Below are 18,820 nucleotides of genomic sequence, written 5' to 3' on the forward strand. Positions count from 1 at the left end.
GGAATCCCATAAACAAATAACACATGCACAAAGCATATGCCACTACAAGCTTGTGATTTTTATCTGATTTCATAGTATACAAAACACCTGCAGTTTCGTAGCTTGTGATTTGAAAGAGCTCTTGAAACCTGACGCGTTAACGCCTTTATAATCTTTTAATGCTGAATAAAATAGACGATAGAAAATCTCTACATATAGTAAATAAAATTAATTTCTTATGCGGGCTAAACATGCCCAAGACTACATAGTACATACATGAATAACAAATTAAATGGCGCTCTCATCCATTAGAAAATACATTACATCATCACAATTAATAAATTTTACAATTTCAACACGTTTGAAGGGAATTTAATGACAAAGCAAAGAATAGTATGAACCCAAAAGAATTAATTAAAAAGTAGTGCCTTATATATATAAAATCTCAAAGGCCGGCGGTGAAGGGCACGCCGGCCTCGGGCAGCCACGACCGGCCAGCAATAAAATTGGCCACCGTAAACCTCCCTGCCTCGGCGGCGCTGGTTATGACCCGGTATCCCCTCCACCGGACCCTCCGACCCGTAGCGGAACCGGGACCCGAATTCCTATACTCTCCATAATACAAGGTGTTGAGCGCGAAGTTGCCATCCCATTCCAGCCACCCCGCGGGGTTCACCAAAGAACCCATGTACGTCTGCATGAAAACCGTCCTCGAATACTCCTTCCATGGCCGCCCCAGGAAGGTCTGGAACGACCCGAGAACCGGCACGAGATCCGAGGCGGCCATGACCCGGGAGTCGTGGATCGAGATCCCCGTGTTCTGGTTGGGGTCGGTCCGGCCCTGGGCGGTGACGGCGATCTTCTGGTTGGCCATGGGGCGGCGGGCGTAGATCATGCAGTTCTGGAGGACGGCGGCGGCGTTGCCGAAGATGAAGTCGACGGTGCCGTAGATGTAGCACTCCTTGTAGAACTGGCGCTGCGAGTGCACGTAGAGGGTGTCTTGGTAGCCCTCGAAGCCGCACCGGTAGAAAACTGAGAGGTCGGCGCTCGACCGGAGGGCCACCGCCTGGTGGTTCTCTGGCCCCGCCGTATTGCGGAAGGTTATGCCACGGGCAATGAATCCCTCTCCGGTCACCGCTGATCATTCTCATAAATGAAATTTCAGTGACGCGTATACATAAATATACGATTGAGTATATTTAAATTAATTGATTTATTAAAATAAATAGTATATTAATTAGCATATACATATCATATTTATCTGCGGCTCCTAATATTTTTATGATTTCCTCAAAAAAAAAATTAAAAAAAATTATGATAATATATACGTACTGTAATTTTTATGAGGATTGCGGTTTCTATTTTCTTTTGTTTTCTTTTGTGCTTCTAGAGATGATTGGGAAACGCTCAACATGACTTTTTGTTAAGTATTTGGAAATTAGAACATTCTGCATGAATACATTTTTCAAACTCATTTTGGCTTTACAAGTTCAAACTGAAAATGACGTATTTCAGTCTTTGAAAAACTGTAGTCTAACTGTTTAGTATTCAAAAGTTAATTAATATACTATAACCGAACTTTTCTTGTAGCGTGTTAGTTGCAAGTTATTTATGTAATTGATTGTCCTAGCTTAGCGCCGTTATCACTAATCAACTCATATATAAATCTTACTTGAGATAATCTTATAATATTAGTCAGAAAAACAAAATATATTACTTATTATGAATTGTTAAGTAACTATATATGACTTCTCCGATTAAAACAAAAAAAATGAAAAAATCACTCTAAAAAAATCATGTTCGTTTTTTTTTTTCCTTCTCTCTCTCTCTCAAATTACTAGCAGAAATAAGTTATAGGGTCTAACGAGAAAATCAAATAATTCTCGACAAAATCGCAAAATAATCTCATTCAATCTAAGTTCAAAAAAGTTATGGGTAATTAAATTATTTAATTTAATTTAATGCAAGCTTAAAATTATTTTCCTTTTAATTACTTCCAAACAAGAAAAGCGACGTGGTGGAAGGTGGCGGGGGAACTTACCGACGGTGGCGGAATTGAAGGTGGTGGAACCTCCTCCGACGCTCCTGCTGCCGGTGATAATAGTATACCTAAGGCCATCGCCCATGAGCATTATATTCTTCAACTTGCTACCTATCTCCAAATTCTCTCTATAAACCCCTCTCTTCACGTGGATAACAAACCTACCACTGCCGCTCCTCCCCGCGGCCGCGTCGAGAGCTGCCTTGATCGTCCGGTAGTGGCCGGAGCCGTCCTGCGCCACGACGAGGTTGGGCCTCACGGCCGTCGCCTGCAGCAGCCGCCTCCGGTCCCCGGGCGCAACCCACGTAGGAAAGCCGCCCTTGTAGTAAGCACTAGTCTCATGAGTGGTGTCGTTAGTTTGGGCGAGGGCGAGCGTGTTGCATATGAGTTTGGATACGTTGTTGGACATGAGCGGCAGCACGAAGTCGGTGACGCCGAGCTCCGCGAAGCCGGTCCGGCACGTCTCGAGGTTGGTGAGGGCGGTGCTCAGCCACGTCTGGGCGTCGAAGTCGGTGCACTTGGTGTTGGGGTCGACCGTCTTGTTGAGCTGCTCGATCGTCTCCTGGTAGAGCTTCACGCAGTCGGACCACGCCGCCTTCTCGCGGTGGTTGCGGCACTTGCTGCCGAGGGCCTTGGTGTTGCCCTCCGCCGTCATGGCGCGCTCAAGGGCCAGTTTCACGGCCATTTTTCGGAAGTCGGATTTGTTCTTGGGCAGGATTAATTGGCCTTTGTTTTGGGTCATGAAGTGCTTGCATGGCTCCGGGTAGGGGGTTTGCTCGCACCACCAGGCGATGCCGGCGGCGGAGGGGATTTTGACGGCGGTGGCTATAAAGAGGAAGGAGGAGAGAGAAAGGAATAAGGGGATTAGGATATTGAGCTCCATTGTTGAGGTATGAGTTTTTGAGGTTCAAGTAATGGTGATAAATGCGGAGACTGCTTATATATGTAGTTAATCGAAGAATGGTGACAGGTTGTTTAGTTTGATTATTATTGTGTGGCTGTAGTAGATGAGAACGATAGAGTTGACTACTGAAAAAACAATGAAAAGTTCAAATGCAAAAATATATATTGACTATGTATGATATCGGTTGTGATGAATTTAATTAATTATTAGTCGTGTTGTTGGCCTTCGAATCTGAGGGCCGGGAAGAGGAGTTTCTATGCAATGTGCTTTATTTAATAGCTTAGGCCTTAGACTTCGGAATTTGGTGTAAGTTTCATTTTTCTTTTATGTCTTTAATCATGATAAGGTACTTCTTATTTGCCCTATATATATTTGTTTCTTATCTGTCTTTCTTTTTCTACCTAACTCCAGCAATTTTGTATCAATTAAATGTTTTAGACAACTATAGGTCGATTTTTTATTACAAGATTTTCGTTGTTGAAGAAATTACAAGATCTGACGAGGCGAAGGGAAGGCGGCGGCGGCCTCGCCGGTGTTGATGAAGAGAGGTGTTGATGAAGAAGAAAGTTATTTTATTAACAATATTTAAAATTAATTAGCAATAACATTAAACATGTGGTCCGTACAACTTTTCTCCTAATACAATTCTCCTTAATACCCGTGCCGAAAATAAACGTGCCGTTAATAACGGGACGGAGGGAGTACTACATAAATCAAAGACTCAAAGAGATTAAATACGCATGAAATGTAAATGGTGAGGACCTTGTACGCAACAATTACCATGCAAAGTCTTATACTATTTTAGTAAGTTTTCATTAAATAAATTTCGATTAATTATTTTTTGAAGTTTTCTATCGTTCGCAGCTGGTTCTATACGACTCGCCACTAAACCATCGCCCTTCATTAAGTTCACATCAATCAACCTTAATTACAACATCGATTTCACGCATTATAAAAATCTTTAAAATGTGATTCATAAATTTATCATTACATTAATTGAGAGGCATAATATATCGAAAATATATGGTCCGCAAGATATAAGTTTCTTAATTATTCTAGAAAGTGAAAGTATATATGCAAGTTTTTTGTAACGACGATAATTCTGGTGCGGACATCTGCAACTATAATAACAATTTATAATTTATTTTTATATTATTTAAACAGTACTACATCCGTCCACAAAAAATAGTCATTTTTTATCATTTTGGGATGTCCACAAAAATTAGTCTATTTCCATTTTTTGAAATTATCTATCATATGGCGTGGGTCATATATTCTTCACTCACAATACAATTAATTATCATTATAAATACTACTTTTTAAGTGGACATCTTTCTTCACTCACAATACAACAACTGTTTTTATTAAAACCTGTGCCGTCGACCTTTAGAACTATTTTTGGTGGATGGAGGGAGTATAAATTAATCTATTATTATCCAAATGAATTAAAGCTTTTAGATATTCTAAGGCCTTTTTGGTAATTATAATTTGAGATTCTGATTCATATCCAATTGAAAGAAATAGGAAAGTTAGCTAGCTAGTAATAAAAATACTCAATCTTATATATTGTCAATTTTGAATAGTAAATGTCCTCTTAAAGTCTAATTAAATCGTAATTAGAATTTAATTTTTAAACGGTCCAGCTTATACGCTTTGTCCGCATGGAAGAAAGACTTTTGTAATAAGGAACAATTAATTCCATGGATACATATATTCATTCCCGATCGAGTCAATGCTTTGGAACATCGCAGAATTAAATTACTAATGTGAAAAAGTGTGTTTATGTGCTGTGTAATTAGTTGTTCCATTTCAATCTCATATTTGAATGTTAAGTTGCCTTAGAGGAAAAGTTGTCAATCCACGTAAACATGTCCAATTTGTATATAGAAAATTATAAACCGCAGAAGAACTTCGTTTACTCTTGCTTTTTTCTTTATCTTTATCGTTTTCTCTTTCTTATGTGTTTCTTTTGATTTTACATTTTTACTATATATGCAATGGATTATTAATTTTGATCGATAAAATAAGGAATAACAAATGGGAAGGTTATGTAATAAAAACGCATGGACTGTGAATCATCACTATTCAAGGATGTCATTTTTAATTTTGATTGCCAAAAAATTCTCATCTGAATATCTTTAATTATTTAAATATATTATAATCTATTTAGATTGTTGAAGAATTGAGCTTGTTTCCTAATTTTTGCATCTTAATTATCTTGTTTTATAGGACTTGACTGTATTAGACATGCTAAATTAAAGTAAGAATCCTTTATAAAATGAGAATGTGAACTATTTTGTACCATCACTTGAAAATGTGGCTGTTAGATGAAAATTTCCCGTGTTCACCCTTGGATCAAATAATGCAGTCAAATTAATTGGATCAAATAAGTAATTGTATGTTTGTATTTTTACAACAGTTTGTATATTTTTATATTGAGCGAGAATATGAGCGCAATTGTTTTCATATTGTTATGCATTTGTTATGATGTAATATGCAGTGTTAATTTCAGATGCATCTATCCCGGCTAGATGTAAATTATTATTGATGCAATGCAGCAGTTTGTATAAGAATGAGTTGAGGTAAAATCATCCCAATTCTATGAACTTAATTAAACTAATTTAATCCATGGATATTGAATAAATGAATTGCCATGATCAATTCATTAATTACCAAGCGCAATACTATTTTTTGGATATTGGTTAAAATGGTTGATAATACCTGAGGTCAAAAGTCTCATATTCGAATTTATTGTCACAATGTTTCAAATTATTTAATTATTCATTCACCAAAAATATGTATAGACTGATGCTTCTTTTTATGATAATGCTTCTTCATATTACATTATTATTATTTTATAATAATATTTTTATATATTATAAATTATGTATAAAAATTATAGTACAAATTAATTCTGAACTATTAGAACATATAAAATCATTATTTGAACTTGTCCAATGTTTTGAGAGAATATAGAGGAAAATATCAAGCAGCACGTTGGGCGTTGATTTTTTTATATAGTGAGGAGGCGGTGCCAAACGTTAACGCGTATCAACTAAGATTATTATTCAGTTAATCTGAATGTTGGTTTTATATGAAACCGGAGAGGCGTACGTAGGTTTGGACAAATAAGACGTGCAGCCAAATAAACCACCATTCATTCTATTTTTATTTTTATTTTTTTTCGTTGCTTTCATTTCTTTTAATTAGTTTTGTTGGATTTTAAGGACATTTTTTTATAAGACTATACAGTAGCTAATTAAATGGTAAAGTGGGAAGCACGTTTAGTTTAATTATGAATTTAAAAATATGTTTAGAAAATATTTATCATAATTTCAAATACTTTTTTGTTTTAGTTCAAAATAAGTACTCTCTCCGTCCCAACTTTTAATATCTATTTGAGAGTAACACGAGTTTTAATAAAGTGGTTGGGTGTGTTGCGAGTGGCATAAGAGTTCCCACCTTTTATGTTAGCTTTAAAATAATTAAAGTGGAGCAAATGTCTCACATGCTTTTACTAAAAATAAAAATGGTTATCAAAATGTTGGATGATCAAAAAATGAAACATCTGCTTTTATTAAGTGTCACCAAGACGTCAAATTATACATACCAATAAAATAAGAAATTTACATTTATAACCTTATTAATCATTATAATAAATGCAGATATACAACTAATTATATTTTCAAATTTTAAAATGAAACACTTATTAGAAAAACAGAAAAATATGAAAATTGGATATTTAATAAAAAAACAGGAGTATCTATATATAAGGGAAAAGGTGTAGATTGGCCCCCGAAGTAGTAGCCCCTATAGCGTATAACCCCTCTTACTCACTGTGTGTGCAACTAAACCCCTGAATTCCGAGAAACGGGTGCAAATTTCTCTCTCTGACCTAACGCTGTTAAGTGTCCGTTAACGTTTGGGTTTAATTGCACCCTCTACTTTAGGGGTGGATCTGCACCTTAATTTTTTTTTTTCAGCAACCCACCTCCGGAATCAACTTAACTGCCCCCCTTACTCATCGGCTCCAACTTACACTTTGTCAGCTCGCACACGCTCAATCTCTTGATCGTCGACTGCTTACCGCCGACATGCAGCAGCATCACCAACTCCAGATGTGGACCTGGATCGAATCCTGCTTGGTCCAAATCCATATCCGTATTTTTTTACTTAGGTCGGGATCCGGTCCAAAAAAACGAAATTCATGTCCAGATCCATTAGATTCACAGGGTCTCGACCCAGATCCATTCTTTTTTCTCTTTTAAAATAAATTTACAAATATTAAATTAACCAAAAATAAAATCATAATTATTATCTTGAGTTTTAATGATTATTCAAAAATAAATAAATAAAATTTAAATATATATTATATAGATAAATATATACACAATTAATATCATAAGATAAGCCTAAAAGGTTAAGGTGTTGGAGGAGATGTTGTTGTGCGGGGCGGTGAAGAAGCTGGTGGCGTTGCTGCATGTAAGCGGTGGGCAGTCGACAACCAAGAGATTGAGCGCGTGCGAGCTGACAAGGTGCAAGTCAGAATCGATGAGTACGGGGATGGTTAAGTTGATGCCGGAGGTGGGTTGCTTAAATTATATAAAAAAAAAAAAATTAAGGTGCAGATCCACTCCTGAAGTAGAGGGTGCAATTAAACCCAAACGTTAACGGACACTTAACGGCGTTAGGTCAGAGGGGGGAATTTGCACCATTTTCTCGGAGTTCAGGGGTTTAGTTGCACACACAGTGAGTAAGAGGGGTTATACGCTATAGGGGCTACTACTTCGGGGGCCAATCTGCACCTTTTCCCCTATATATAATAAAGAAAAGTAATTAAAAAAATCGTTTGTTAGTCAATGCCAATATTTTCTAAAATTGGTCAAGGTAAAAATATATGGCAGGAACATATATATATATATATATATATATATATATATATATATATATATAGGGGGCGGTTATTCAATAAACCACCCTTATTTTAAGAATTACGAACCAACAAAAATGCATGAATTTTATGTATAACACGCATGAATAAACTGTACAAAGGTATGAATTGCGAAAAATAATTTTTTGCTACCTTTGGGATTCGAACTCAAGACCATGAATTTATCTAACAAGGTGATGAATCAACCGTAGATCTTGATGATCTAAGGGCTGAAAATGATTCCTAATTTATATTTTAAGAAGCGTTCTTATTTTAGCCTTCCCCTATATATATATATATATATATATATATACACGTTATGCATTTGCATTTGGGAAGGGAGAGAAAGTGAGAGAAAAAGGTCTCCGCCGGTTGGCGTTTGGACGGCGAGGAGTAAGGGGGGCTGGGGGCTGCTGTTGTGCGTGTAGTGAAGGTGAGGAAGGAGAAGGATTCAAGGAGTGAGATGACTAAATAATTGGTGAGCTTGGGCTTTATAGTTTGGCCGAGAAGAATGTTAAAGCGGTTGGGCTTGACAGTGTAGTGGGCTGAGAATAGCGGGTAAAGTAATGGGCTAGCTATTATTATTTGCTAGGCCGGCGTCGCGCATGGATTCTAATTGAGTTTTACTTTTGGGTAATTTTAAACATAGCCCCCAATTTTCTCCTCATAGCCTCTTATTAAAAATAATAATAAAAATAATTACGATTGTACTAATATACCCTTATAACTTCATTTAAAAATTATAATAAAAAAATAAATTTATAAAAAATAATTTTCAAACACTCTAGCGTACAATCTCAAATTTTTCATAACCCCAACTCAAATAATTCCAACTTATTTTTGTAGCCCCCATTAAAAATTTAAGAACATGAATGAGAATAATGGAGAAGAACATAAATACTTTTGTAGCCCCTCCCTGGCCGCCATCCGCTCGTCGGCACGTCGGAGCCGCTCATGGGCCTCAAACCCAAGGGCGAGTGGACCGCCGCCAAATTCTCCGCACCAAAAAGGGCTTTCGTGGGATACCGGGCGTGACGCCGTCGAATCGCTGAGGATTTTGAAGTCGGTGCCCTTGGATTTTGATCAGTGTACGCCGGTGAAGGGCAGGCCGCCGAGTGCGGTGAAATTCTCTGGGAATTTTCCGATGTCGCCGGCGATCAGAGGGCGGGAGATGAGGGATGGGAGCGCCGTCAGGTCCTCGGCCGGCGGCACTCTCCTATCGAAAATGATGGAGACACCAATGATGAGGAAGAGTTGCGTCATCACGCCCTCTGCGTATAATACTCTCGAAGCAGAAGGTGAAGCCGACGCTCCATGAAGGTTTTGAAGTGAAGAAAAAAGGCAAGGAGGAGTTCACAACAATTATTGGTTGTAGATGGTTTGTTTGGTTCTGTTTTTTCTTTTTTGCTAGAAGTCTAGTTGTAATCTGCAGCATAGTTTTGATTAATGTGACTATGGTCTTCTTTTTCCTGCTTGCTGCGTATGTTCTTCTTTTCTCTTTGTCTGTTCTTTCTTTGTTCTCTGTGTATAATTAAAATTTTGAGTTGGAGGCTATATATATTGATGGAGTTATTAGAGTTATTTATAAATAAGAATCAAGATGGGGTTATACGTGATTTATATGCGAAGAGATTTTACGTGTTATTCTTTTTTCAAATTAATTTTTATAAACTTTATTTATTATAAATTTTAAATAGGCTATAAGGGTATAATAGTAAAATTATAATTATTTTTATTATTATTTTTAATAAGGGGCTATAATGAGAAAATTGGAGGCTACGTTTAAAATTACCCTTTACTTTTACGTCCAAGTCAAGCTAAGGTTGGGATATTATACGTGGAATTAAATTAATTATGTTTATCCTTATTATATATGCAAATGTACAATGTGCAAGTTATATGTTGAGGGCCCTTAGGCAAATATGTCATGATCTTGACCGTCAGATTGATCATATGTTGTGAAATGTGATGCTTGTTAAATTGTTCTTTTATAGTTTGGATAAGGGTAATTGGCCTCAAAATATACCAACTTTAACACAATTCTCATTTTGCCTCTAACCTTTCAATCTTTGCCAAGAAATATATCACCTTTCAAATTGTAGCCAATCTTAACATTCCCATTTTCAAATTATTAGAAATCGACCCCTCAAGAATAAAAATTGCAGAATAACCCCAACAATTACAAAACCAAGACAAAATACCCTCATTATGAATTCTAAAACAGTTTAACAAATAATCAGGCCCAACATGCTTCCGTAACACTTCGAAATAAATCTTAAATTAAACCAACATTATACCTTTGTCGACTGGTCTTCTTCAGGAGTCGGTCTTGTTGCTTTTTACGGCTCGTCTGCCCACCTGGCACGCACCAACCACACACTCGCAAGTGATGGTTGCAACCCTTCTCCTTCACTAAGTGTCGACTCAATACTTTGTTGGAAAAATAAAGAAAATATTTTTACTCAACCGGAATAGTTGGACAAAAACTAAGCGTTTATAGAGGAATTATATAAAAATTAATTTATTTCAAAAAACTCCCCAAGGGAGGAGACTAACTTGTTTTAGCTACTCATAGTAGCCAATACTTGTGTACATAAAAATAAAAGGAACTAAAACTAAAATTGAAAACTTTTAAAACAAAATAAAAAAATTACAAAGATAATTTTTCCTAGAGAGAGGAAGTGGTGAATGAAAATGTATTCTGAATTCTCGATGCCTTCTTCTCTCCAGCACTTGGGTTTATATAGAGGTTTGAACCCCTCTATAATTGTTCGGTTGTTGGCCTCGGATTCCATCTTCGTGGCCAGCTGTTTTGATTGTGACATCCACCTTCTTTTGTTGGCCATTATTGCCGACACTTGTTGGTGTCATCACATGGTGCTGGACCCTTGCTTTATCGCTTTGTGATAATGCTGGTAGGGGCCGGCTGCTTTTCCTTCCACTCACGTTTGTCCTGGAGCGTTTGGTGAGTGGTCCTCCTGTCATTCCACCCACTTTTGTCGTTTCTTTTGTGGGTGAGATCCTTGCTGTGAATCACATGATTCACTTTGCTTTGTCGGCCACCTTACTTTTTTGGTGCCCGCGGGGTTCTCCCCTTTGGAGTCTGATGCTTGTCATGCTCATCAGACCGGAACCTTCTTTTGTCAGGTTTCGGGAAGAAACCTTTGCCGAATTCTGGCTCCTTCTGCGACGAACATTGGTCACAGACTCTCTCGATCCAATGGCTCAGATGAGCCATATTGCAGAATTTGCGACGAGTCTCCTTGCTCCCCGCAATCTTGTTGTCCCATAGTGTTTGCCTCTTCTTCTCGAAGGATTTTTCGGCAAACTCGGTTGTTGTTCCTGTCATTGTGTTAACCAGGAACGTTCCCAGATCCGAACTTTGAAAGAACTTGAATCTGGACTTCATTTTGTCCATCTCTATGAGACACACCCATAGACCCTATGCTCGTCTCGTGGAGATTTGTTCCTCCGTAAATGTTGAGACGATTGCAGCTTGAAATTCGGGAACTTTGATCCGGTTCAATGCTCCCGTATCTGGTCTCCGAAGCTTGATGAAGTGAAAAGCTTCATGGACTCCTTTTCCGACGGGTTTTGGTGCTGCGCTGAAGAAGTACAGTTCCAGAACATCTCCCCGTTTAAGGGACTCGTTGTTCTCCCAAGCTTCAAACACCGTTCTCTGGATCCATTTGGGTAGACCCTTGATTTCGTTGAAGGCTGGAGAGGTGGTATAAACTGAGGCCAAAGCCCCAAACTCATACCATTCCTTGACGTCGTTTGGATTGGCTCCTGGGGTCATCCAAACTCTCGGATATTTTCCTGCAACATCAACCCGGCAATTTCCCGGATTAATGCCCCTTCTTGTGAGAAGTTTCTCCCACCTGTCTTGATACATCTGCCAAGAAGGAGAAATATCAATAAAATTAGTATCAACCTTAACTTGGCCTGTCATGGGCCTAAGATTGATCTCTTCCTCTTTTACCCCAGAGGTGGAGGGTTGACATGTTGATTCAGGGTGTGACCCCTTAACAACATCTTTTTCTTTGGGCTCCGGCTGTAAAATCGGCGCCTTAGAACTCGTGCTAGGGGTACTTGAATCCCCTGCTACAGGTAATCTGCCCTGTACGGAAAGCATTGCTTTAATCCGATCATTTCGGATAACGCGCAAGAGCGGCTTGTTGAGAGCTTCCTGAAGATTGAACATCTTCATAAAGCAAGCATCGATTTGGTTGGATACTTGGGCTTCGTCAGCCGCTTGTATCTTTCCCGCTTGTTTAGTGTGTAGAACACACTTTTGCCATTCTTGTTGTAGCAGCTCTAGACTTTCAAAGAGCTGCCCCTGTATTGCCTCGATGGCCTCCACTTCAGGGAGCTCCATCCCTTGTAAGGAAATCTGCAAGAACATTCTGATCAGATTTCAAAATGACAATATCATAATCATAATATTGGCATTCTGCTTGCCATCTAAGCAATCTAGCCTTTTCAGGTTTAGATTCAATCTTTTTGGTTAAGAAAGCTTTAACGTTAGTGTTGTCTACTTTCAAAACGAATTTTTTAGCAAGTAAGAAAAGCGGCCATTTTTTAAACGCCTTTCGCACTGCAAAGAATTCCTTCTCGTTGATGTGCCATCGCACAGCTTCGTCGTCGGAGAAAAGACCGCTACAGTATCTGCAAGGTTCTTCTCCAAAAGGGGTGATCTTTGTAAGCACTGCTGCCCACCAGAAATCACTCGCGTCGGTGTAGAGGACCAAGTCATTCTCGTCTTGTGGTATTGAAAGTTTCGAGAGATTTTTACAAATCTCTTTCAACTTCTTCATACCCTCCCGATGTTCCTCCTTCCATATGAATGGAACATCTTTCTTCAGTAAAGGACTGAAGATTTTCCGGTGCTCTGCAAGATTTTTGATAAACATTCCTGCAAAGTTAACCACTCCAAGAAAGCTTTGGAGCTGCTTCTTTTCTTTAAGATCTTCTGGAAATCCCTGGACTTTTTCCACAATATGATTCTTTTGACGTCGGCAATGGATACCTGGTCTTCTTCCTTGATATCTTTGTTTGATATCAGGGATACTTTGAGGATTTGAGTTTCTTCCTCAGAGAGATTTGGGAATCCCTCAGTTCTGCATTTGAGCAAAACTTCTCCGAATCTCCTTTGATCCTTCATTTGGGGTCTCCGGAGTCTGCCATCATCACCACGCTTGCTGCGGAATTTGATTGGCATTGAGCGATGAAAGGCTCCATTGAGCCTTTGCACAATGATTTTGTGATCACAATTGGTTGTGAACACTAGCCTCCTGGCTTCATTGTCCTGAATGTACCTCTTGAAGTTTTGCAGAAAATTATTTCTGAATAATATATCTGCTCCGGTATCATGGAAATAAATTGGTGGAGTCTTGACCTTGTACCAAGGTGTCTGTCCTGCTCCGCCGATCAATATTTCCGTTTGTTTTACTCCCTTTGATAGAAGCAAAATCTTTTTGGAGAAATCCTTTCCTGCAATTCGAGGTAGATCTTCTTCCACTTCTGCTGGAAAGACTCCTCGTTTTGCTGTACAGATTCCTGCTCCTGAATCCACATAAGCAGCAAAATATTCTGCTTTGTATTTTTCATATAACATCCCTACAGAGATGTATATCGAGAATGGGCTGGTCATTGGATCATCACTCTTTGGCGTCCAATGGTGATCTCCATTCCTCCTGATTTCCATGACCATGGTTTATATTTGTCAAGGAAATCTCGTCCTAAGATCAGGACATCTGCTTCCTGTCCGGCTTGGCCTTCGGTTTGGATTTCAAAACCTCCAACCTCAAGAGTTCCGATGTATCGGTTGTCTCCTGGATTCGCCAAATAATACAACGAGCTACAAGGAAACTTGTTTTCCCTGCTTGTTGTATCAAATCTTGTGGAAACTTGTCTCCATCCTTCGGGACATTTGATTTTGATTTTCATGTCCGGAGCTGGTGTTTCCTGAATCGCCCTTCTCTCATATGATTGAGAGAAACTCCTTGTTATAGGCCCTGAAGTTAGCCTATTTCCTTGGAATGATAGCCTTGGTGCTCCTAGTCTGAGACTCTGAGTATGGCTAAGCACCGGCTTGTCTCCAATGTCGATGTCGATTTCTCTGATCTGAGGAATCTCCACTCGGTTTGGATTGACTGCTTTGGCAACCTCCTTAAATATTTCTGGAATTTCAATGAATTCTTTTCCCAGAAATAACTCCGTATGATGGGAATTTGATAAGGCATACGAAACTTGATAAGTCAGCGAGTATGGCCTATTTCCTCCCGTCATAAACTCCTTCTTTTTGTAGTCCTGATAGAGGGTCAGGGCTCGGCTGAAGGATGAGTCCTGTAGATTATAAGCGATCTGTGGGTAGAATTCGGTTATAATCCTCTTGGCATAGAGATTGCCCGAGAATGCTCCAAGAACTGAAGCTCTAGCATCTCTGATCCTTTTGTCGCAAAGTGCGACGTCAATTGGTTGGTCTGTCCCTGGGGAAAGGGACGATTTGATCACCAACTGAACTGCTCCAATATGAATCCATTTCATCGTGTTTGCGACTTCTGGCTTCATTTTCTTAAGGTCCTGCATAATATCTTCGGCAGGAACCAGCTGGATCTCCACCTGATTACTTGTAATCTCCATTGGAAGCGCCATTTCTCGGTTTGTGACACCAAAATAGACATGATGCTTCCTCTTGGATGGAATCAAGCTATTTAAAACTCGATTCAATCTTCCATTGGAAAACCCTTGGTATGTCTGTACCTCTCCAGTTTCCCTATTAAGTTTCTTCACGAGCTTCTTCACCACTTCTTCCTGTGGAATCAGAAAATGGCTAGTGAATCCATTCTGATCCTCCTTCTGGATGTGGTGGACCTCGTGTTCTTCTTTAGTCTGACTCGTCTCCGGTTGATCCATCGGTTATCTCCGAATCTTCAGAACTAAAGACCTCTTCTTGCTCATATATACTCTCATCAGAGGATATATCTTCGAACTGATATACAAGTATCAATTCCTGGTGGTAGATAGCATCTTCGATATCCGGTGTGGATTCGAATCTTTTTATCTTCCTTTTCTCGTTGTCTGGGCAATTGGTTGAAATATGCCCTTTTGCACCGCACGACCAGCAGTTGCAATCTTTGAAACTTTCATTTGCTTTGGCCTGAGTACGCCTGAAAGTTTTTCTCGCCGGGATTCTCTTTTGATTTGAGAATCGGTTTCTTGATGGTCCGCTCCGTTGGCCTGTTTTGTAGGAGCGTGCCTTCTGTCTGGTCCACATAGTTCTTGGTTTCCAAGAACTTCTTCTAGACTTTGTTTCATAGGGTTGGTACCTATGTTTCTTTCTGCTCCTCTTTTGATACAGCAACTCAGCACCAATCTCTGTTGGAAGATCAATATTGTTGCACATCAATGGGGATTTCTTGTTGAGTCTCCTCTGCAGATCCTTCGAAAAAACCCATTCCCAAGAAATGGATTTTAATTTGTTTAGTAGTCTCTTCAATGATTTCATAAAGTGACGTGCTACTAAACATCTCTTCCCTTGCTGAGACCTCAATTTTATCCCAGTATTGTTTTGCCATTCCTGCCAAACTGGCTTCGAAGATTCTGGCAAATTCTTTTTTGCCGTAATCTATGGTGGCAATCACGACTTTTAATGATGAAGCCCATTCATCGATGAGACCCTCCCATTCTTTGAAATTGGCTTCGTCGAGGTTGAGAATCAATCCATATGGATGGATTGGTTCTAAGGTGACCTTTCCTACAGGAGTATCCTGCATTTGAGGCCTCCGCCGTTTGGTTCGTTGGAACTGGCTCGTTTCTTCTTGAGCTGGTCCCTTCTTTGACGTTTCTCCTTCTTGAGGCTCGGTTTTGGGCACCTCATCTCCCTGGTTCATCTTTAGATCAACCATATTGAGGTTAGCAAAAGATTCTGCTAACTCCTGTAGATCTTCTAATCCGATTCTGTCAAGGCTATTCATGATATTTGCCTTTCATGATTCGGATTATGTCCTTCGGCTGCAACTCCTTGGGTGCTGCATCGAATAGAGGTTGATTCGTTGGGTCTTTGAACCATTGATTCCGAATTCTTCTGGAACATGGTTTTCGCCTTTCGATCTCCTCCATTCTTTTCTGGATATCACGCAAGAGGGTTAGTATTTCCTCTTGTCTTAGTGATATTTTGCTCATCTCCATTGGTAGCTCATACAGCTTGTTGCCGTAATATTCCACCGTCTTCTGAATCTCCCGAAAATTGACATTCTCAGAAGAGTCTGGTTCGATCTTGTGGTAGCTGGGATAAGCTACTCCCGCCTTGTTTTTTGGTTCCATCAATCGTGCGACCAATGGGCCTCGTCTCTGTTTCATTCAATGGCCATTCTGGTTGCGGTCATTCTCATGATAGAATTGGATACTCGCGATAATATCGCGAATAAGCTCGATGTCTCCTCCTCGTCGTAGGTTGGTTACGAGGGCTCGATTGTTCCAGTTGAGATCGCCTATTAGGTGACTGGTTTCTATCTCCAAATTTTGGAGAGAGTTCCTGTAGTGTACACATCTCGGACACTCGTCCGGATCCATATTTTTCAGTGGAGTCTCCTCCCATATGGGTTAATCATAAAATAAATTAAAATTTATATAATTCCTCTATAAAAACCCGCTCTGATACCATTTTCGACAAGGATCTTTTAAACTGTTTTTTGCTCGAAAGTACGTGGCGTTGTCTCACAGTCCAGACCCAGATTACCAGGTAATCTATCGGGCACGAGGAAAGTTTCCAGCCGATATACCATTCAAGCCCAATTCTTAAACATGTTTTAGGTATAAATTGTCTTTAATCAACAAACAAAAGTTTCTGGGGTGAATCTACAAAATTTCATTCAAAAGGGGGTAAATCTAAATATTCAAGACATGGAAAAGTGCAATTTGAGACAAATCTCAAAGTTGGTATATTTTTTCGCAACTATGGAAAGCTAGGAGGCAAAACAAGAATTGGAGCAAAGTTCATATATTTTGGGGCTAACATCCCTTTGGATAACAGAAGGACTCCATTATTGAGTTAATACTTATAGTGCTCAACTCAAAGCTATTACTACTATTCTTTATAGGTTGATGATATGAACGATGTGAGACGAGGTGATGATGATGAATAAGCGTCTTAGCGACGACTCCGAGAAGATGAGGAAAAAGTTGAAGCATCAGATTTTACACTCGACCTGTTTATGAAAATTGAAAGGTATGACAATTATGGAAGTAATTGTGTTTGTGAGGTTGGCCCATTTCTCATTCCCTTCTCCCTTTCTTTTTCTTTTTGGGTCTGGGCCAACTTCAGGGCCCAGAACCGAGCCCACTCACCTATCTAAGCCCATCCCCAAACCCTAGCCCACTCCTCACTCAGATATACCCCTCCGCGTCCCCACTCTCTCTCTCATTTCTCATCCGCGCCGCTCCTTCTCTAACCCTAAATCTCTCCACTCTCTCTCTGACTCTTCGTTCTCTCCACTTTCCCACCGCCCTCCTGCCTTGGTTTTTCCACCGCCTTCAATGGCACGCCACCCTACCGTTGCTGCTGCTTTCCTTTATATCTCTGATGCTCTCCCATGCCGGGAGTACGTATGGTCAAGGACTGAAAGGCTCTGCTATTCCTTTGTGGTTAAACTCCTTGAAAATACGGGATTCCCTGCGTGGGTGGTGGTATCACCGGGCTTTCCAGATCATCGGAGCCCTGTTTGGTGGTTACCTGAGAAGATCTGAGCCGCCGGAGTTCTGACCTTGGCTCCTGCTGTTGGTGGCTCTGTTGAGATCTGAGAAGCTGCTCCGTCATCCATACCTTGCCTTTGATCATTCAGCTGCCGGAAGGGTTGCTGAGTTTAAGGGGGAAAATCTGAGCCCCTGTGTCCCGAGGACACCTTTTCCCTCGGCTGAAACCCTAAACTCCTTTTTTCTTCTCTTTTCTTTCCTTGTATTGTTTTCTCCTTTCTTGTCTACCCTGTGCAGAGAAGAGGAAGGAAGGAGAAGCTGTGAAGGAGAAGCTGTGAAGGAGAAGCTGTGAAGGAGAAGAAGAAGAAGAAGAAGAAGAAGTGCCTGAGCACGAAGTGAGACGGACCGGTGGTTCGGGAAACAAGAGGAGTAATCCCGGCAAGGCGAAAATACCCAACAGTGGTATCAGAGCCACGGGGACCTTGCCGGGGCTCCCCCCGAACACATCCCTCTCACCCCGCCGCCCTTTGGCTGCGCCGACTCGCTCCCGACGAGCAAGGAAAGTGGTAAGTCCGTCTCTTCCTCCTGAAGAGCTCGGCTCTGGTAAATTGGCTTACACCCTGAAACCCCTAGACATTAGGATTGGTGTTGCCTGCTGTTTTTCTTTTCTTTGCATGTTTTTGCTTGATTTTGGTATCTTGCGATCCTGCTCTCTTGTTTGCTTCCGCTTGTTGCCACTGTCTCGATAAACCCCTGGCATCCAAAGCCAAGTGAGGTTCTCCCTTGCATTTGGTCCAGTTCGTCTGGATTCTCCTTTAAAGGAGTCTCCTCGTGCGAGTACCCTGGAAATCAAGGGAGAAAGGGGGCTATCTAGATTGGCTGTGTGTGTTTCTGTTTACTTGCTGTATTTGCTGTTGTTTTGCTTTCTCTGGTGCTTCTGTTTGCCCTGGAAAAACTCCCTTGGATTGAGAGTTTCTGGACTCTGTTAAGTCCTGTTGGAACTTTTGGAGGGACCAGTGTGAATCCTTGCTCCACAGATCAATCTGTGCTGAGATCTGGGCTCTTTCCTGCTCCAGAACTCCATTTGATTCCTCTTTAAGGTCCTGGTGGCCTTTGCTGTGGTGTCTCTTGCTCTGTGCTTGTGTGATCTTCCTTGCTTTCATCTGCATCAACATGAACAACATGCATGTAGTGCCATTTAATGGCAGGGACGATTTTCAGGATTGGAAAATCAAAATTGAGTGCATTCTGGTTAAAGAAAAGGTAAAAA

The 18,820-nt window shown here is 40.2% G+C and overlaps 1 protein-coding gene across 1 annotated transcript; it reads right to left on the bottom strand.

Moving 5' to 3' along the window:
* Positions 1-193: 193 nt before the first annotated feature.
* LOC131014413 (probable pectinesterase/pectinesterase inhibitor 17) lies at positions 194-2,945 on the bottom strand. Its single transcript, XM_057942376.1, has 2 exons — positions 2,021-2,945; positions 194-1,116 (listed from the first exon to the last, which is right to left on the bottom strand). Exons 1-2 carry the CDS (start codon positions 2,901-2,903, stop codon positions 425-427), a joined length of 1,575 nt encoding a protein of 524 aa, XP_057798359.1. The 5' UTR covers positions 2,904-2,945; the 3' UTR covers positions 194-424.
* Between the last annotated feature and the right edge of the window lie 15,875 nt (positions 2,946-18,820).

Source organism: Salvia miltiorrhiza, chromosome 3 (genome assembly GCF_028751815.1).
Source record: "Salvia miltiorrhiza cultivar Shanhuang (shh) chromosome 3, IMPLAD_Smil_shh, whole genome shotgun sequence".
NCBI classification, from domain to species: Eukaryota; Viridiplantae; Streptophyta; class Magnoliopsida; order Lamiales; family Lamiaceae; genus Salvia; species Salvia miltiorrhiza.

Bases quoted from the DNA above. Each gene is read 5' to 3' on its own strand.
- LOC131014413 (XM_057942376.1), bottom strand. From the start codon at position 2,903: ATGGAGCTCAATATCCTAATCCCCTTATTCCTTTCTCTCTCCTCCTTC. The intron at 1,117-2,020 runs GTAAGTTCCCCC...GAGAATGATCAG, and splicing joins CTTCAATTCCGCCACCGTCG to CGGTGACCGGAGAGGGATTC.